We start from the raw sequence: 21,523 nt of genomic DNA, 5'->3' as shown, positions 1-21,523 counted from the left end.
GTTTTTTTCTCTTATCAACACCACATCAGCATTGTTGAGGGAATCAAAAAATTATATTCATACTATATATTTCATTATATTACATTTTCCATTTGTAGTATATTTCTATTCATTTTGCTTTAGAAATGTTCGTCATTTGAACTTTCTTTAGTTTAGAACAGGAGGTTTGAGATTAATGGAATTAACAAAACGCAAACATAGGTTAGCCTAGGAATTATCACACAACCCTCTTTAAAAATATTGGGCAAACATTTGTCTCGGTAATCTTATTTGCACATAATCATGTTCATCAGCCAACAAGATGAATTTGAAACTAATTTTATCATCTTAAATAAGAGCTCGTGATGATTGTGATGCTTGTGTGACATCATGTCAATCTGAGGTTAGGGGCTCTGTGCAGGACACTCGATGTCTTCCGCTCCAACCTTTACCAAATTATGTCCTCATGGATCTCACTTTGTGAACATAAGCATTGTTATGATGGACAGGTTTGGGCCTCTTAGGTGCAGTGAAATTAACTCTTAAGGCTACAGCATACTGTAACGTCTTCTCTACAGGGACACTTGAGTTTCTTGCATAAGTGATTTATTGAACCAGGATACTGTGGGTTTGCAGCCACACAATCCAAGAACAAAACAAAAATAAAGAACAAAAAAGAACCCAGTCCTTTACTTCCAACCTGAACCTTCTGCTGTTCTTCCACCCCATACGCATCCCCAATGACTACCTCATAGAACAATCTCACCCACCACCCAATGATCCACCATCCCTCAGGGCCTGGCTTTTATAGTATACAGGCATTCCAATTACTAGTTTTCTGAAGCTTAATAAAAAGTTTTCCCAATTATTGTCCATCATAAATTCAGTGTGAGATATTATTCAAGGAATAATATAAGAAAGCTCTCGTGCTAAACCAATGAAGCAAACTTCAGCCACTAAACGAGTCTTGACTGATTCACTAAGTCTGGGAAAACTATTGATGTAAAAGTTCACCTGCAAGATATCTAATATCACAGAATCAATGTATATCAGACATTTCTCTTGCGAGAAAATAGCTCATATAGCCTTGTACACATGTGCTTGTGCCACACCTAGGGTATGCAAATTTCCTAACATCTCCATGGTTCATTGCAAAATTACAGTGAAGCTTAATTAGGAGCTTAGGAGTAAAGTATAAATGAGTCACTATAGGCAGAAAAACAGGATTTCAGTAGATTGTGTGTCTGGGTGTGCGGTGTTGGTGTAAGGAGGGATTGAACTTAACAGGGAGGAGCCACTGTTGGCTGTCTTAGGTTCAGGTTGGTTGGTCTTTATAACGTCATTGCTTTACGGGTTTTAAAGGCCGACTAAGCTCAAATAAATACACACATGCATACACACACATCATCATCGTCGTTGTCGTCGTCCTCATCCTCCTCCTCATCTTCAGTGCTATTGCATCAGTGCTGTGGGAGAGAATTCTGTCTGCTCGGAGGATGCGCTTTGGATACAAGGAACAAGGAAGCGCTTGAAGCACACGGTCTCAGTGAGGACAGAGGAAGGACATTCAGTTCAGGTCTACATCAGGGGGTGGAAGAAGCTGTCATTTTAAAAAAAAGTATATGTATAAATATACATTATTTTCCTTTTTTGTGCAGTTAATTTGTGGGGTCTCAGGATAAGCCGGAAACCTAAATTACACACAAAGATATAAATAGTAAACAAAGAGTCGCTCCACTGATTTGATCTCATTCCTAATGGGATGTGTTCTTAGCTTCATCTAAAACTGTGACGTCACATTGATTAGATTACAGTAATTGAAATTGAAAGCTGGTCTTTCATCATATCATATATGCATCGTGTATATCCTCGCTGTGTTTCCTATTGTGCTCTGTACGTGTGTGAAGACGCAGACCGGGTACGCTGATCATCTCTGTAAATGTCCGAAGACGCAGACCGGGTTACGCTGATCATCTCTGTACATGTGTGAAGACGCAGATCGGGTATGCTGATCATCTCTGTACATGTGTGAAGACGCAGATCGGGTATGCTGATCATCTCTGTACATGTGTGAAGACGCAGATCGGGTATGCTGATCATCTCTGTACATCAGCTGTTCCTCACCGTGTCCCATTTCTTTACGCGCATTTGAACTGAGATCAATCCGGTGTCGTCCCTCCCCAACGAAAACACTGCGCTCGTTCGGCTGCAAATCACACCGTGCACTCAAAACCAGCAGGCATCACCAACACAGCCTTCTCCAAGCGCTTTCTCTGCTCTGCTCAGTAGAAGTGGACATGACGGACGGACCGAGACACCGAGGAAGCGCGGCTTCTGGATGCGGGGAAGAAGCGACACAAGCCGGGAAAGGAGAAGGACAATCATCTGTGGCTCTGAAGAAGGAGATCGGGCTTGGGAGCGCATGTGGGATTATTATCGGTTAGTAATAATACATTTCTTTCTTGTAATAAGGCTTTATGAGTGATTACTTTGGTCCTCTGGCAATCCTGGGGATTTGAATCAATCTTACTCAGAACTGACATTGAAGTCAATTACTAAGGCATAATAATAATAAAAATATTTATCAGACATATTACTCAACTGACAATGAGAGTTCATTATTAAACCAATAACGGTTGTAGTATCTAACTGTCAGTGTCTAAGGTCCATTTTCAAGACAGAAGGTTAAAGGTCCTTATCCTACATCACTTGTACTTCCACACAGCTTAGTCCTCGATTGTGAACACAGGCAGGTAGCTAAACATTGATTGACATTGAAAGACTCAGCGCATGGGAGCAAAGCACATGTGAACAAACCTTTTGTTCTTTCCTACTGATCTGGCAGCAGCATTGCTTGTGACATAATGTCTCATGTTCATATTAGGGCGCGGAGTCCTTTTAGAGAAACGTAAGACTGTTCTCATGGGATTCAGTGAGCCAGGTGAGGGGGCGAAGGAGGAGCTGTGACCTTGAAAAGAAGCATGGCCATAAGGTTTCCATGGAAACTAAATAGTCTGGGCCTGTTTGATGGCTCTCAAGAGAGAGTTGAACCTCAGAGCTAGTGGAAGCAGAAGCATCATCATCATGTCTAATAATGCATATGTTAAATTGTTGTTTAGGGAAAATCAGTCACTACATCATCTTCTGCTCAAAGACAAACAGGAAGTAAACATTATTTGTCTACTAACTGTGCTGAAATATTTCCAGAGCTTTATTTCTTGATCCTGTAAATAAGAGTGCATCTGTACAATCTGCTCAGGTTCTGATCAAGTGCAAATTTCCAGCCAACATCATCACCACCATCACACCCTTCAATTAATAGATTAATAACTAGCTGCCCTAATTCTGTGTTGTAACTCAGCACCACTGCATATAAGTTTAGCTGCTTGATGTCCAAGATTTGCTTTTTCCACTATTTCATTCTAATGAGTTAGAAAAGAAGCTCTTGTTCTTGACACCCGAGTCTGACTGTGTTTATGTCAAATGTTTTGAATAATTGTTCCTATTAATTGTCACTGTAATTATGCTAACAATGTGTCCCATCAGCTCAGCGCCCAGACTGGTTTGATCATCTCACAACAGATTAACACCACACTGTGTTTCAGGGTGGAGTTTTCCTCTTTAGCCTTGTTATAGTCACTTGTCCACATGCTAATCACGTGAATATTATTAAAAGCTTACTGTTGTATTGGATCTCCCACAGGACTCCCAGCCGGCCTTTGTTCAGTGCTCGTTTCATTGAATTTCTCAGAAAGTATCAGGAACACCACTTTAATTTGCTTCAGCTAGGGTTTATTTGCATATACAGTACAGGGTGTCTCAAACGTCTGCATACTTAAGAATAATGAACATTTTTAATAAAATGCAACTTATTTATAAAGCATCATCTACATGATTGACATTTCTTTGTAAACAGATGCAGAGTTGCCCAACCTTGGCTTTCAGTTGTTGGATGATTTCAGTATGTTCTTCTTTTGTCTAAATTGTGATGAGGACAAGGTGATCAGGACAAGGTAAATGTTTCTTGTAGTTCCAGGTTGATGTTTAAGATTGATGAAGCTCTATTAAATGCTAAAGAAGCAAACGTGGGAGGCGGATAATCATCATGATGCATTCAAGATGATGAATGTTATTAGCCTGTAGGCCGTTAAACATTCTTTACCTCAGATATCCTCAGAGCTGCTTCGACTCAAACGCAGGTTAGCGGTGCTGATGGATTTACTGCTGGCCTAGTTGGAGTGCATCCAAGCACTAAATGTCCAGTAGCTTCCCTCTGAGTATGTGAGTCTGTGGTTGTTGAGGTTAATTTGTGGCTAATGTTTGTATGAATAGTAGTTTAATCGTGACTCTAGTGAGTGTGATAGTGTTGACTGTGATGCACCAAGCATTGGAAAAGTGAGTGAAGATAAAAATGCTGGTGGATTCCAGCATTTACAGTATCTGGTAAGTTTCAGTGAGTAAAGGAGTCATGCAATGCTTACATCATCTACACAGTCGTGTGTGGTTTGCAAGCGGAAGTAAAAGCTGCTTGTTTGCGAAACTGAAAAGAGCACAATTCTGTTTTCCTTTTGCTAAACAGATGCTTTTGTCTGATGCAAAAGTCGTCTATTGTAGGAGAAAAGCTCGGTATTTATTGTTAGTGCAAAATATTAACAAGGTCACAATAGTTCGAAACAGGATATTTAATGTTTGTGTATAAAATTCCTTCCGTAGAATGTTCAAAGAGCTGTATATGTGAACCACAGCAGGCTCATGACTATAGGAAGTCTTAGGCTAGATTATATCTCAGAGACACCCTGCGTCCCTTATTATTTATATCGCTAAACTCCCAAATATCCTCGCAAGCCTAATTATACAGTAGTACTGTACACACAGTGTTGCAAGCACAAACATTTCTTAATTTTTTTTGTCAGCATAGTAAGTGTAAAATAAGAATGTAAGGATCCAGGAATTTAAGCATTTAGTCTTAAGGCATTTATTTGGATTTTCTTCATGTCATCACATTGTCCTTTAATTGATTTAAATCACATTTAAAAAAAAACATCTTCCATACATGGTTACTTCGTGAGAAGGGTTTTTTTCTGGAAACTTTGAACACTTTTAATTTAAAAGAAAATACAGTCTTGCCACTGAGCTGTCAACATGGGCTATTTTTTCCCGTAAGACTCGTGGCAAATGCTTAAAGTTGTGTTCAATAACTGGGTTCTGTAAATACAAGTATAAGCTTTAGTTTCTCTGTCGTGTCTCTACTTAGTAAGTTGTTTCTTGCCAAGTTCACCTCACTGGCTGTGTTAATTTTGGGTTAATTTTGAAAGCCTAGAATTCCCGTATGCGATTCTCAAGCTAGAAGCTAAATAAAGGAGTGTTGCTTGGTCCATTAGAAAATAATGACGGCTCATGGTCTGTAATAATCCAGAGAATATTAATAGTAATTTATTGTTTCTGCCCTGGACAATATGGTGGCCCTTGTTCTACTGCTCTACAGGAATCAGTGTGGCTTCTGTCTTGTACTAGTGCTGTAACACAGAGATAAACACACTCTGATGATTACACTAAAATAATCCTCTTAGAGTTTACTGCTGCTAAATGGTTGTGCTGGAGAGCTGGTGATTAATCTGACTGACGGATAAACCGCCCCAGTGCTGGAGATTACTCTCCATCCTGCTTGTTCTCTTACACTCTCAGTGTTTCCCGTTAGCGGGACACAGAAATACAGCCAGATCAATAGAGCAACAGAGGAGAGTCAATATAGGGGGGCTGGAGGAGGTTAGTGGCATCTCGCCTGTTTGGGTGATTTATAAACATTAACACATGATAACATCATTGGCGTGGTGATAGGGTGCTGAAATGTAGGTTGGAGATTTGTTAATTGAATTTGTACAACAAAGCTGTATTCTCAGTTCTGATTGGTTTGAACATAATGATGTTCTGATAAATGGATAGATATTTAGCAATGAAACAAATTGTAATCTTCAGCATAGTGAAGTTTTCTATAAGATGTTGATTTAACCTTTATGGATGGAGTCTACATTGTCAGTGCATTTAAACAGTCAGTTAATCTTAAAGTCCAAAGGTACTGCGAGTGTAAGTTATTAGGCGTGTGTTCTCTGCTCATAATACCTTGTAAGAGCAATCAAGGTCTAGGCCTCAATAAAATAATCCGGCAACAGATTAAAGACAGTTTAGACTGATGGATTTAATCCCAACTTTTAAAAGAACCTCAGCATTTGGTTGCAGTTAAATCATGTACGTAATATTACTATTAAGTCTGACAGTGTGAGATGCTTGCGAGCACTCGGGTAGGATTGATAGGTCACACGACTGTCTCTGCTTTAGCAAACACTAATACGCACACAGAGAATAAGGAAGCAAGGGGAAGAAGTACGTGCACAGGAAGCTCTCGTGTTTGGCTATTCCACTGGAGTCAGCACTGCACTGAGGGTCCATTTGCTACTGGAGCTGCACGTGAGCTGCATAATGCTGTCTGAAGGAGAAGTAAAGAGAAACTAGTTCTAACCAGCCCTTGGGTCAGGTGTGCTTAAGTCAATTAATACCAGACTGCTGCCTTTCTTGAGTTGCAATTTGAGCTAGTTGGAAACAGATTACTGAACCCACTGGCCAGATCTTGCGCATACAAGGCGCCATGCGATGCCAGAGATCATAGTTGTGTAACTCATAGTTGGCCATGCTAAACTTTCATATCCAAACTAAAAAACAGGAAGTGAATATGAGCTGTGAATAGTGGTGCTTTATGATTCTCAGTTTTCTGCACTTGTGCATTGTGTGTATGGACCAGACAGAGTTTTATGTACCGATACCACCTCAAAAAGGGATAGTAATAATCAGGTAAACATCAAGGCATGAATAAATGTGATTATCTTATGTGTGACCTTTGGTCTACATATCCATATAATATTTGATTACTATTCAGCAGATTTTACCCATCTGGCTTTTGTTTGTCATTTCTGAGCAGATGAAGCTCTTCATTTATGGGTTCTTGAGGGTTATTTGCTGTGTTATGGTTTCTCTTGTAAGACTTGAATGTAGGAGGCAGATTAGAGAAGCTGATCTTCAAAAAGACTGTAAAGATTTCCAAGGATAAGGTCACATTGTTCATACTAAAGGTCACACAGGGATTTTCATGTGAACTTCATGGTTATTTTCTTTGGCCTTTGTTCCTGGAGAGTCTTCCCAGTATGCATGAACAATCCACTGGGAATAGAGCAGTGTTTGGTTTAAAACATGCACGTGTGCATGCATGCATATAGCAACTCACTCACACGTTCACAAGCTGTTGGAGGCACTCGGATCACACAGAACAAGGCGTGTCTTATATAAAATACACACACACACACACACACACATGGACAAGCTGTACCCATTAACCCCGGTCTGTGTCTCCTGTCTTTGGTACTGACTCAGCAAACTTCTCATGCTGTCCACTGGCCTTGATTTTTTTTTCTCTCTCTCTATCCTGACATCCTCATTTTGCTTTGATTTACACAACCGGGTCGATGCATTTTTCTGCTTTGCTGGTTTCTTTATAACATCCCATTTTTCTCTCCCATGCCAGCTGACATTGATCACTCCTCTTTATGTCATGTTTCTATCGGTGCTGCATCTTTCTGTTCAGAACATCTTTATTTCCAGACAGATCTGTGTTTGTCAGTCTTTCTATCTTTATTTCAGCCTCTTCAGCCTTGTTTGTGTCTTCCGGAGGGAATTGGTTCGATTTGCTGAGGATGCATTGTCACACTGTGACCTTTGGCTGCTACGTGTTCTACCCTTATCTGAAGCTGAAATGCTTTCCTGTCAGCTATACAAGGCCCAAGCGTACAAAGCATTGCATAAAAACATCCACAGCCATGATCAGTGATTGGCTCTTGTAAAATACTGTAACTAATATATTTCATTTTTTGTGCAGTGAAGCATTTATATGTGTAGTAATGCAGTAAATCACACACACCGGACAGATGCTGTAACTTTATAACTGATTTTTTTTCACAAAATAACCATTCAATTCAATACTCTGTGTGTCACAGGTAACATCATAGGCTCGGGGATCTTCGTCAGTCCTAAGGGTGTGCTGGAGAATGCTAGCTCTGTGGGCTTAGCACTCATCGTCTGGATCGTTACAGGAGTCATTACTGCCATCGGTGCTCTCTGCTATGCAGAACTAGGGGTCACCATCCCTAAATCTGGTGGTGACTACTCTTATGTTAAGGACATCTTCGGCGGATTGGCAGGGTAAGAATGTCTTTACACGAGACAATCCAGGTGCAGCTCACACACTCAGCTGCTTATAACAAGTAATTATAATTCTGTCATTCTGTCATGTCAATTATATATATGACATGACAGAATGACAGAATTATTATTATTTCTATATCTTCATCTGAAAGTTCTCACTGATAAACAATGGAACGTTCTAGCAAATTCAAACTCTCAATGACGGACATTAAAGTGCATTTGTTGTGTTCTGTATTCTCTGAGCTTTCGCTAATGCCTTTTGAATTGATTTTATTATAGTAAACTTCATGGCATAATGAATTGCAGGCATTAGGCTTACAAGATTATCAAAGCAGGAACTTATAGCAGAGGGAATATTGGAAAATTAATGAAAAGCCTTTGTATTTCCTTTCTTTCCACTCAGATAAGTCTCATGACTTGTCTCCGCTATTGACCTTTTCTTAAACCAGAAACTTAAATGTCATTTTCAATGTGTGTCTATAAGCATTCACCATAATTAGGGGGATTTAGTACAAACTGTGGCCATTTCCCAAAGCTAATGCAGAGCTTCTAATAGGCTTATGCATTATTCGCATACCAGTGAGTATAATCAATGCTTTTGAGCCCCACACTCACATAGTGTTACTCTGTGTGAGAAATACAAATACACTGGAAATGATTCCAACATATTTTGCTTCTCCAGAGTGTGATAGTGGGTTTAATATTATGTAATGCTACGATATGAGTGTGATATTTGTTCTAGAGTGGATTTAGTTTTAGGTATGGTATAGGTATGGACGTGTAGAAACACATGAGTCTACTTATAGATTGCAGGATCGTGTGATCATCTTTGTATGCTTTATGGTCTTGTGTGTTACAGGTTCTTGAGATTATGGATTGCCGTATTGGTGATCTACCCCACCAACCAAGCAGTCATCGCTCTCACCTTCTCCAACTATGTTCTTCAGCCGCTCTTCCCTACCTGCTTCCCGCCAGAGAATGGCCTTCGCCTACTCGCAGCCCTGTGTCTCTGTAAGTCCTCAAGTATAACACAGGGGAGGGGGGGGAGACAAATAAAGTGAGAGTGAGAAGACAGGAAATAAATGATAGACAGAGAAACACTGTGGTAAGACTCCACAGACACAAGCATAAGCATGTTGCATGCACTTTACGCATTTGGCGTTATGCCAAGCTCAGAGCACTAAATGTGGTTTTTCAGAGTATTTTTGGTTTCCTGAAAAAAAAAAAAATACTTCAGTAAATCGTTTATTCACAATGGATAGTCAGTGACATGATCTGAATTATTATTTCTCTCAGTTATATATATAGACACCATGTTATGAAGCTTTCCTGTCTATAAAAGTGATCTTGAAGCTATGTGTATATTTTTAGCATATTTGAACACCATTTCATGCACAATTCCTATTGACCTCCACCAAGTCATCGCAAAAGAAACATCTTATGCAAATGCATTGTTTTGTCATCTGTTTGTGATTTTCTTGCTGTTTAATGTTCCTTATTCATACCAGAAGGTATTCAGTCATGGTGCGTGCGCAGCCTTTTTCTCATAAAGTGGTTGCCATAACAACTTGCTCATCATGACGATAATCATAGGGGCTTGTACCAACAAAGCATCAGTGCTATAGAGCTGATCCAGGAACAGAGCTGATTTTTAGTGTAGTGGCATGCCAGAAAGAAAACTGACACCAGATCAGAACTGTTACTGGAACAATGCTGCGCTCATGAGAGGCTCTCTGAAGATCAGTGATGATGCAGTTCTTATAATCTGATTGCCAATCATACCAGAGACAAACAGTCTTGCTTTAAACCATATAAACACGTTTATTTCTCATTGGACTGCATTCACACTGCAAGGAAAACTAGACCAAGTACATTTTCATCTTATTTGTTTGTCCACAATGGTGTGATGCAAATTAGCATCGAACCTGACATTCGTAATTCCTAACTGGACCATTATATGTGGGACTGCAACTCAGTGCATATTTTAGACAGTCAGTTCATGCAATATTTACATCAGTCCAAGTAAATGTGTTTGTCTTGAAAATCTTTTGGAAACTTCCCAGAGAAAAGTCATTAAAAGTTACCCTGGAAATATAGAAATTCTGGATGGATTCTGTGTCTGCAGACGAATTCCTGATGCACTTCATATCCAGATATTTTTTTGGTGATCTATGAAACTTTGTCAGCTGTTGTTGTGGATGATTCTGGAAAACAATCCAAAACATTTAGACAAAACTGGGTTTTTCTCTGTACAATATATTTTACTTGCTAATTTCAAATTTGGCAAGTTGCCAGTTTAACAAACTCAGTGCAGCCACTGCATTCAGTCTGCCTACAGAGACCTAACTCTTTGCTGGTTGAAGATTTCTTCATGTTTCTTGGCTTGTTAAATGCTGTTAAAAAAAAGTCAGATGCTACTTTTTCTATATTTTATCTACATATTCTCCTACCGCAATTTGCCACCCTAATTTCCCTATATTCTATATTCTCTCTCTCTCTCTCTCTCTCTCTCTCTCTCTATGTATATATATATATATATATATATATATATATATATACATATGCATCTTTTTTATTCTTTTACCTTAGTGTGTATATACTGTGTGTATATAACATTCAAATAGTTTTAGGCAGAGTAGATAGATAGACAGACAGACAGACAGACAGACAGACAGACAGACAGACATGGATGGATGGTCCAGAAGCTCCTCTTGTTGCTGTAGCTGGTGAAGATCTGGTTCTACCCTGTTTTATCAAACCCAACACCAGTGCTGTGGACATGACAGTGGAGTGGTTGAGAATAGAGGACCAGACAGACAGACAGACAAACAGACAGACAGACAGACAGACAGACAGACAGACAGACAGATAGATAGATAGATAGATAGATAGATAGATAGATAGATAGATAGATAGATAGATAGATAGATAGATAGATAGATAGATAGATAGATAGATAGATAGATAGATAGATAGATAGAATGTAGGAGGAAAAAATGGATGTATGATTAGACCTGGAGCCTTTTTACAAACTTCACACTCCATCACAAATACCCCAGACGATGAGTGGAGACAGGAAAAACAGTTCCAAAGAACCAGAATCTGTTCTAGACATACAGTACATTGTGGAGAAGAGACGCTGACCTAGTTTTACCTGTTTGTCTAAAGCTGGTGTAAGAGGATCTCCAGGAGGACAGGGGGCTGTTCCACAACCTCTGTTTTTGTCTTTTTCACAATAGTGCCATCAGTTAGGAAGAAGAAATGCCCTCGGGATGCTTTACCTGATTTACAGTTGGATTAGACACGAAGAGTTGAAGGAAGGGCTTTTTTGTTTTTGTGTACTAAGTGTTTTTTTTCTTCTTTTTTCATTTTGTTACAGTAAGAATAAAGGAAGGAAAGTTACAAAGAACACACTGTTTCCGAAGAGTGCTCTCCTTGTACTCATCTACTTTATCCTACTTTAATGACACACTAACATTTGAAAGAAAGCTGTTGAATAAGACATTTTGGCTCTGGGCAAAATGAGCGGTTTGTTTATTTGTGCAAAGAATTCTGGGAGTGGTTGTGTGTCTATTTCTGCATTTTGTCAGCCCTTAATGAATGAAGTTTTTAAAAGTTATGAGAGTTAAGATTGGGATGCAGTTCTTATACATCTCTTATACATTTTCGCTTATTTTTTATGCATGCATTTTAAATCAGGGTCTCATTCATATGTATTTTCTCTATTTTTTACAGCATGCTACTCATTACCCAGTATCTTAAAATATGACTTTAGGAAAGATTTGATATTTACAGTTTACAGTTTTCCCCACACATGCAGAGAACACTTGGATTAATCTCATACTTATTTAACAGATTTACATGAAAAATCTGTTTAATGTGACATGAAATATCATGTATGTCTATAACATACTTTAATATTTAAAACACTCTAAAACACTTTATATTTTATTTTTTATTGAATTCATTTTTCTGACCTGTTTTTTATACAACATGAAGCCGTTTAACCCGTAGAGAAGTTAAAGACAGTCGACATAAAGATGACTAAAATCTTGTTTTAGCTTTGATTGCAGAGAATTTTTGAATAGCGACGTAACATGTTACTGCACCTAAATAAAGTCAAATCGATTCAGAGTGTAATCAATTACCAGCTGTTAAAATGTCCAAGTCATAATTAATTCTAGACACGAAATGTTTTTTGTTGATGACTTTTGGCTGAGCTACGTGCAAAAGGAAAACACATTGCACTTGTGGTTGATGTTCAGAGATTTATTATCACTGAGTGCAGCTTCTTTTTTTAGCCGTTTACTCGTTTAAACTGGTGCAGGTCCCAGCTATTATGAAAAACTGTTTATGTCGAGGATGTCAGTAAATAGATAAAGGCACCGCTATTGCTTAACATGGAACTGAATACTCTTAACATTTTCACCAGCTCAAGTGACACAAACCACTCGAGGTGTCACTTGTGCTGTTTATGTCTCCAGACCTTGAGATCAGCACTGGATGACGTGACAAATTATCAATTCACAGTGTTCTCTTCTGAGAGGACTGTGAGAGTATTTTATGTTCGATTGTAGTTATCAGGGTGTTTGGGACTCGGTTATCTTTCCTCAGTTGATCGGTGTAACTGACACCGTAAACACTGGCTCGTTGTTGTCTGATTTAGGACACGGTGTATTCCTGAAGCCGGTGTTATTAGTGTCCTAGTGAGAACTGAAAATCCTTGAGCTTCTCAGACACAGGATTGATGTGGTAGACAGGTTCTGTTACTTCACTGAGAACTTTATGCATGTGAGAGGTGGGATTTAGATGCTTTCCTGCATTGTAATGTATGTCCACATGTTGGACTGAAACTATAAGCATTCAGCATAATCACCTAAAGTCCAGAGGTTGAAGTTCACCTAAAGTACAAGTAAGCTGGAAATCAAGAGTGGCCCGACCTTTTGTTTATGACCTAAAGGTGTACTTTAGTCACTGCAGGAGTTTAGTCGTGTGTGTGTGTGTGTGTGTTTGAATTTGAGAGCCTTGTGTGATTCTTTCACCTGACTCATAATTTTATGTTACACAAGCAAAAAAACATGCAGCTAAAACCTGATTGACCTGATACCGATTGACAGATGAGCATGTTTTCCCTTTTTTTTCTTCAGTTTTACATTAAATTAAAATGGCCTGATAAAATCAAGGTCTATGTTTATCATGTTAGAGTATTAATATGGCATTGTTTATATTACTACTGCATGATTATATTCACCAGGTACCGAATGATCCCAGATCAGCTCTTTTAGTTGAATAGTTTCTTAATTTTAATCTTTATTTGAAAACTGTGTCATTAGTTACATTTAATGTTGTAATACACCCCTGAAACCTAGTAAATCAGTTGTAGTGGCTATATCCATACATTTATTATTTTCTTTAAATTAATACTAAAATGCATCAAGTCACAAAAAATCCTAAGACCTGAAGACTCATGTTCTTAATGTTAATTATTATAACATGCTCGTTTTAAATCTAAATGGTTCTAGGTTTAATCGTGGAAGAAATAATAAACAGTAGAAATATTAGCACATGAATATACTTTATGTGTTCATGATTCTGATGTTGATCTTCTGCTTTCTGTCTGTTTAAGTGCTGCTGACTTGGGTGAATTGTTCCAGTGTGCGCTGGGCCACTCGCGTACAGGACGTGTTCACTGCCGGCAAACTCCTGGCCCTCATCCTTATCATCATCATGGGCATTGTTCAGATCTGCAAGGGTAAGAACCATCTGCCTAAATGTGTCTCTGTGTATTCATGTATGCATGTGTGATGTTTGTGTGTGTTACTGCTTTCGATCGATCACACAAAGATACATCTTCCCCTTGTTGTCTGAAGAGAAGTCATCGAGGTCAAAAGCAACATGAAAGCCAAGCTGTGATAATTCTGTTTTCTCAGAGCATTGTTGAGGATTAGACAGGATCTCGGTACAGAGGGGTTTGTTATATCAGGGTTTAATCCACACATTGTTCTGATTTGACTGCATTGACAGCTGGAATTAGACCCTGAATACAGAAAGTAAACAGGAATGCTGTGAGTTTGTACTCGGTTTTTAACACTGCCACTGTGAGGGTATGGCTTTCTTGTTGCTCACTCTTGTGTGAGTGTGGATTCAATCAGTGAGCAAGAACTGAGAGCTTGCGGTTCAGAGTAAAAACTTTCATGAGACCAGGAGGTTTAGGTTTCTAATTATTCTTTACTCTTTTTCTGTCTCTCTGTACAGGCGACTATTATTGGCTGGAGCCAGTCAATGCCTTCGAGCCGTTTCAGGACTATGATGTGGGTCTGATAGCTCTAGCATTTCTGCAAGGCTCTTTTGCTTATGGAGGTTGGAACTTCCTTAACTATGTGACAGAGGAACTGGTTGATCCCTATGTGTAAGTCTCCAATGTTACACACTGATCGATGTTAATAACAAATAATATTGTAAGAAAATATCTCAAAAAATATCTAATGGCATAAATGGAGAAACTAATTGTTGAGATATTATTTTTAGAACTAGAAATAATATACTAAAGGCAATTCAGTTCAAAACAATGACAATGAAATGGCAGGCAGAAGAAACGTCTTTGTCACCTTTCTCTTACATTTCTTTCTTATTTTTCACCTCTCTCTGAACAGAAACCTGCCTCGTGCGATCTTCATCTCCATCCCTCTGGTGACTTTTGTTTACGTGTTTGCTAACATTGCCTACGTCACTGCCATGAGCCCTCAGGAGCTGTTGGCCTCCAACGCTGTTGCTGTGGTGAGTTTTCTGTGTCTTGATTATTCTGAATGAAACCTTTCACTAGTTTACAGATCACCACAGAGCAGAGTACTGACTTCTGTAAATGCTTTAGATTCTTTTTGTACCTAACTGATGAATTTTACTGTGTTTAGTATTTGATGACATATCTAAGTATCAATTGTTCCTACATTTTCCCCAATTGATACTTATGCCATACTCCAATATGAAAAACTGCATTATTTGTAAACTCAGGTCAACAAAACGTACCACTCGGATTGTTCAGACTTTTTCAGGCTCTTCTCCTCCACTATTTCTCTGGTTCTCTCTTGCTCGAGCTCTCATTCACCACTCTTTTGCTCTCTCCCAGACGTTTGGTGAGAAGCTGTTGGGAGTGATGTCATGGATCATGCCCATCTCGGTAGCTCTGTCCACCTTTGGGGGGGTCAACGGCTCCCTCTTCACCTCCTCTCGGTCAGTCTCGCCATCCATTTATTCATCCATCTTATCCATTCATGCTTTGTGATTACATGTGACCACGGTCCTCCACCTTGGGCTCATTGTCGTTCTTGTCTCATGTTACGTTATGTTCTTCCATATGTTCTCCCAATCACTGACCTGTCGTGCAGATATGTCCTCTGGCTCGTAAATATGTCTGGTTGTGTAGAATGTTCTCTGTTCTTTTCTCCTGGTATCTATCTGTCATCTTCGGATGTCATTCTCTCTTCACTCAGTGTCTGATGTCTGCTGTTGAATTGAATGTTCTAAAACTGCTGCGTGCACCATTCTCTACCAGGTTGTTCTTCGCCGGGGCCAGAGAGGGCCATCTTCCCAGCCTGCTAGCTATGATCCATGTAAAGCGCTGCACACCTATTCCTGCTCTGCTCTTTACTGTGAGTCACATACACACTACTTTTTCCTTCCACTGTCATCTTCAGCCGTTTAATAAACAGAATTCTATCTACAGTATCTATAAGGAATAAACGTAAAGTAGAAGTTTATTTCTTTTGTCTCTATACTTTTTCATTCTCAGTGTATCTCAACCCTTCTGATGCTGTGCACTAGCGATATGTACACGCTTATCAACTACGTGGGCTTCATCAACTACCTCTTCTATGGTGTCACAGTCGCTGGGCAGATTGTCCTGCGCATCAAACAGCCTGACATGCCACGACCAATCAAGGTGAGTGAGTCATATATTTCAAAAATTCTTATTAGCACATTACCGGTTATTAAAGTCACTGCGAAATCATATTTTTTTTTCTATGATGGATTTTATATCACCATAATGAAATGTCATTCAAAAAAAAAGAGAAACTATTGCTTCAAGAAAAACACATTCTCAGGGCTCTCAAGTTTTGAAGGCAATATTTACACAAAAAAAAAAAACAAAAAAAAACATTACAACATTAAAACATTCCAAAACTTAATATTTGAATTGAACAAAACATATTAAATTGTATAATGTAGTGCTAGAGGTTGGTAGCCTTATTTTTTCTGAGATTTAATTTATGATAAATTCATTATTTTATAAAATGTCATAAAGCCGGGGCCCCCAGTTTGAGAAGCACTGGCACTAGACTACTTGTTCTGAGCAGGTGTTGTCAGTGAACAGGCTGTAAAACTGTTGGCTAAGTTACAGACACTCATGAAAAACTGATGCTGATCTGGGAAACATCTCTAACAGCAGTCAAGATGTCATTGTTTGTGTCAAACAAGTTGTGAATTTGTTGTACCATTAAAACAGGAGATCACGACTTACTCTGTGCTCAAAGTGATGCTCGCAGCTCCTGTGGTTTTCTCTGTGGGTGAACGAGTATGATGCTGATCAATTCCAGGATTTGCTCTTTTTTCATTGGTTGTTACGTTAAATCTTACCCATATACAATAGTGCTATTTTCTGATTGGCTATTGTGTAGCCTCTTTTTTTGATTGGTTGATAAGTATCAGCTCGACTAAGAACCGAGACTCGCTTGATTAGAGACAGCGGTGCGGACTGATACATTTAGGGCGCTGCAGCATATTAAATATATGATAAATTGTCAAAAGGTTTTTCTGCGTGAGAAATACAATGTGTGGCGGGAGAGCGTGACAAAAGACCCAAATGCGTGACTGTCACTCTCAATGCGTGACATTTTATAGCCCTGCATTCTGATATTATGCAAATTACAGATAGCCCTTGGCCCTCCACACCCCTCTCTGGGAAACCAGTGCAACACAGACATGATTTCATGATGCAATATGAAATTTATTACTAACCCATTTTTGCTGATGAAATATTCAGCCATGTTGCAAGCATTTAGAATTTAGAATATGACTTTATGGTCATATGAAAGTTTATGGTTTAAATGATAGACTATGCAGTTTTTGCAATTCCACACCTTGAGCTGATCTGTGAGCCACGTTGAAATATAAATATATAACTGAAGAAGTGAGAGCTCCTGTTTCACAAAAACAGTGAGTTTTCTCAGGAATATCTAATAACACAAGAATATCTAATAACACAAGAATATCTAATGACACAAGAATATCTAATGACACAATTGTTTTGATCTCAGATCAGCCTCGTGTGGCCCGTGATCTATCTGTTGTTCTGGGCCTTCCTCCTGGTCTTCTCTCTGTACTCTGAACCTGTGGTTTGTGGCATCGGCCTGGCTATTATGCTCACCGGAGTGCCTGTCTACTTCCTGGGTGTCTACTGGGACAGCAAGCCTCAGTGCTTCAACACATTTGTTGGTATGTGGAATAAACTTGATCCCTGTCCTAATTAGTTTGTAATTTCTATGATATGAAATGTGACAGTATTAATAATGTGTTTTGTAATTTCCCACAGATAAGATGACATACCTGGGCCAGAAGTTCTGTGTGGTTGTCTATCCTGCAGAGGACGAGAAACCCGAAGATGGCAGCGGAGGAGAAGGGATCGAGATGAAGGAGGAGTCTGCTCCTCTGTCTGGAGCGAACAGCGCGGCACCAAACTCGGCCGATTGCTGAACACCACAATGCAAACACACACACATACATACACACACGCAGTCAAATGCAGGCTGCCCGACTGACACAGAGATCCACACTGATAAAGTGAGCGCGAACTCATTAAGCACACACTAGTACGCCTTTTTCGATTGCTGCATCTGCCTTTGCCTCTGCAGGGTTGTCATTTTTAGAAGTGAGGTAGATTGAGGTAGAGGTGACAGGACACAAGTGAGGATGGATAAAGGACCTTTACATTTTAACCTTAACACCTCAACATGGTCGCCATACTGTGGCGGCTTCTGTAAAGAATCCAGCTACATTTCTTCTATATCGATCATCTCTACGTCCTGTTTTACAACTTAGGGAAATTTAAAGATCATAAACCATCAAAACTGAATGTACAGAAGACACTACTGTTTTGGTGATGTCTGATTTGTAATACAGAAATAAATCCATCGTCTTTGTTGATGTAGAGATCCGACTAAACTAAAATTTCTTTATCATACACAGTTTAGCGTTGGACCTCTCATTCTCAGATCTCAAGAACTCCTCCCCTTTTTTACTAGATATATAGTCAGTGGAAATGTATATTTTACACACACACACACACACACACACACACACACACACACACACACACACACACTATAAACGCATGTTTATATATGCCACATCCAGATTCTCAGTGTCCGCTTAGTGCAGTATTAGTCTTTCATTACCATTTTATTACCTTGAGTGTAGTATGAACATACCAAAGTGTTTTAATTCCAATCCTTCACGGTAGATTCAGCTGCACCAATACACTAAGAACAGCCTGTGTGTGTGTGTGTGTGTGTGTGTGTGTGTGTGTGTGTGTTTTAATTCGTTTTTTTTTTTTTTTTTTTTTTTTTTTATAAAAACCCATACTTATTGTAATTGTTAATTTTTTATGATGTTTTGTCAGTCTAAATATTGTTATTATTACTTTTTGTGTTTTTCATTCAATGCTTTTGTTCTTTTCTTTTCTTTTTTCTTTTTTTTTATCCAATTGATAACTCTGGGATTTTCTTTTTTAAAGCTTGAGATAAATGTCTATAAAATATATATTTAAGAACCACATTATTGTGCTTCAGAGTAGTTTTCTACCAGAGTCTTTATCTGGTGTACAAGTACAAATCTAACATTTTAATTGCCTTAATTCTAATATAATATAATACTTAGATAATATGTCTGTATTTAGGCATTCATTTAATCACCATTAAACAATCTTTTTTTATTTTCACATTTTTTGGTGAAGATAAAACAGTTTAAAAACAAAAAAGTCTCTGAAATTCTATGCTAGCTGCTGACTTGCTTATTAGAATGAGCTAATTTAATAACAACCTCCATGATTTTACTGCTGATTTTCTGTTAGATTCACACACCCTGAAGTATAAGACACATGCATGTGTGTGAATGTGTCCTTTCATGTCGGTAAAAGAATTTTTTATAACTCGTTTGTCTTTTGTTTATTTTATTTTTCAAAAAAAAAAAAAAAAAGAAAAAAAGGAAAATGACAAGAGTAAGAAGGGAGTGCTATATTTTTGTTCTTAAAATGAATGTAGAAAAGACATGAAAATAGTTCAAATGTTACTTCGGAGTGCTATTGATATTCATATTATGATACAAATAAGGTAGATGTATTTTAAGTGTTAATGTGGGTGCAATAACTTTAACTAACTTTAACTGACCAAACCAGCCCTGTTCTTTCCTGTCTGTGTCTAATATAGTGTCACGTTCTATCTGTGCTGCCGCTGTAAATAAATAAATGAAGGTATACACAGCTGACTGTGCTTATAATGTCCATATTTGCTATTGTGAGATGCCGTTTGTGTAGCAGGATTTCATGTAGGATTATATTCTTCTAAAATATATACATTTTGTTGCCCAAACCTTTTAATTCTTAGATGCATGTTTGAAATAAATGATATGACAGAATTACTTACCAACAATAGCAAAATGGACAGAAAGTTCAAACTCTGCAGAGTCTGCTGTTGTGTCTAAAGATGCTACATGATGTTCTTGGTCACAGGGTCTATTGTTTATGTGCCTGCGTAGTGATGTCACACTTTTATCTAATTAATACTTGTGAAAAATGATCACCACTAAAATGAGTGCCAATTGTTCCCTATATATATATATATCCCTGATTAAATATATGTGTAAGTTCTGTATTTACGAGCAATAGAATGTTTAGTGCTGACTATCAGGACACTTAAGTCGTACGTCTCCCAGTAAAAGAAAGAAACACAGTTAAATCTTTATCCAGGCTTAAAAATCTGTGTTTGCTTTATACGTCTGTTTATAATCTAAACACATTGTTTTGCAAGAGCTTTCGCAAGAGAGTAATATGTACTAGAGCTTTCATGTTATACGTGATGAACGATGGGAAATCTTTAAAAGTTGGCACATTTCCTTCACCAAAAACACTGCATATCCAGATTTTTGAAGATTTCAATGTAACCCATGAGTGAAAACTTTAGATGTGTCCACAGGATATGACTGTACCCACCATCAGCAACACGTGATTGATGTCTGTGATATTTTAAACATCTTTGTCAAGTTGATGTTTCTATTTTACTTTATGGGTTTTGTTAGATTTGATTTTTTTTTGTGACATGAAAAGTTGGGTAAATTGTGTAAAAATTCTATAATAAAAAGTCATCCAAGACACATTACATCCAGATGAAGTTTCTACTGGTCTTGTTTTTTATGGATTGTGTGTTTCAGCTGTGTACTGAAGACTAATTACACTGTATACACAAATACATGGAGTGGTTTGTTTCATGACGCATGACTAAGAGGGCAGTGGCGGCTCAGTGGTTAATCTGTCTGTACTGAATGAACGGTTGTGAGTTTGAATCTCAGGATCAACATGTTGCCGCTCCTGATCCCCTGAGCAAGGTCCTTAAGCCTCAATTGCTCAGCAGTATAAATGAGATAAATGTAAGCCACTCTGTGTCTGAATATGTGACTGCCAAATGAAATGAACTAAAAGACGTGTTTGTTGTAAAATTGCACCACCTACAGGGAAAAGTGGACGTATAAAAAACGTGTAAAAAAGTATAACGCTGCCCGCCAATCGCTGTAAATGTAAATGTTCACACACTCAGCCTCACAGTCCAGTACCAGTCCGCAGGCCAACGTGTTTTTGGTTTGGAGAACCAGAAGGAAACCCACTGGACACAAACATGTGTAACTTTGTACAGAAAGTAACCTGAGCTCAGGACTGAACCTGTAGCTGTTAGTGGCAGTAACATTACCCACTGCATCACTGAGCCATGTTTTCAACTTAACATTACTAGGAGCTCTATAACAATACTGTGTAGGGCCTCACTTTGCTCTCAACAGCTGCAATTCTTCATGGTATAGATGAGACAAAATGTTAGAAACATTGCTTTGAGATGTTTGAAGTTCTACTGGATTCAGAGACCTTGACGGGGAACATAACTGGAGAACCCTTAACTCATTGTCATATTCCAGATTTTTCTGGATGTAGCTTTTAAAATATGGTAAATATTGGTGGCTCAAGTGGGTTGTTGAT

The 21,523-nt window shown here is 38.5% G+C and overlaps 1 protein-coding gene across 2 annotated transcripts; it reads left to right on the top strand.

The window, feature by feature from the left end:
• The first annotated feature begins 1,355 nt into the window (after positions 1-1,355).
• slc7a8a (solute carrier family 7 member 8a) lies at positions 1,356-20,663 on the top strand. 2 transcript variants are annotated; one of them, XM_060874917.1, is made up of 12 exons: positions 1,356-1,597; positions 1,887-2,418; positions 8,022-8,226; positions 9,089-9,240; positions 13,856-13,981; positions 14,485-14,638; positions 14,883-15,006; positions 15,356-15,459; positions 15,782-15,878; positions 16,019-16,168; positions 17,544-17,721; positions 17,819-20,663. In XM_060874917.1, the coding sequence occupies exons 2-12, from the start codon at positions 2,277-2,279 to the stop codon at positions 17,977-17,979; spliced, it is 1,593 nt and encodes a 530-aa protein (XP_060730900.1). In that variant the 5' UTR covers positions 1,356-1,597; positions 1,887-2,276; the 3' UTR covers positions 17,980-20,663. The 2 variants fall into 2 exon arrangements, with proteins under 2 accessions (XP_060730900.1, XP_060730899.1); XM_060874916.1 differs by having other exon boundaries at positions 1,356-2,418.
• The last annotated feature ends 860 nt before the right edge of the window (positions 20,664-21,523 follow it).

The sequence above is a fragment of the Tachysurus vachellii genome, chromosome 7 (assembly GCF_030014155.1).
Source record: "Tachysurus vachellii isolate PV-2020 chromosome 7, HZAU_Pvac_v1, whole genome shotgun sequence".
NCBI lineage: Eukaryota > Metazoa > Chordata > Actinopteri > Siluriformes > Bagridae > Tachysurus > Tachysurus vachellii.
The sequence above is the reverse complement of the archived record's forward strand: the minus strand, read 5'-3'. Positions and strand labels throughout refer to the sequence as shown.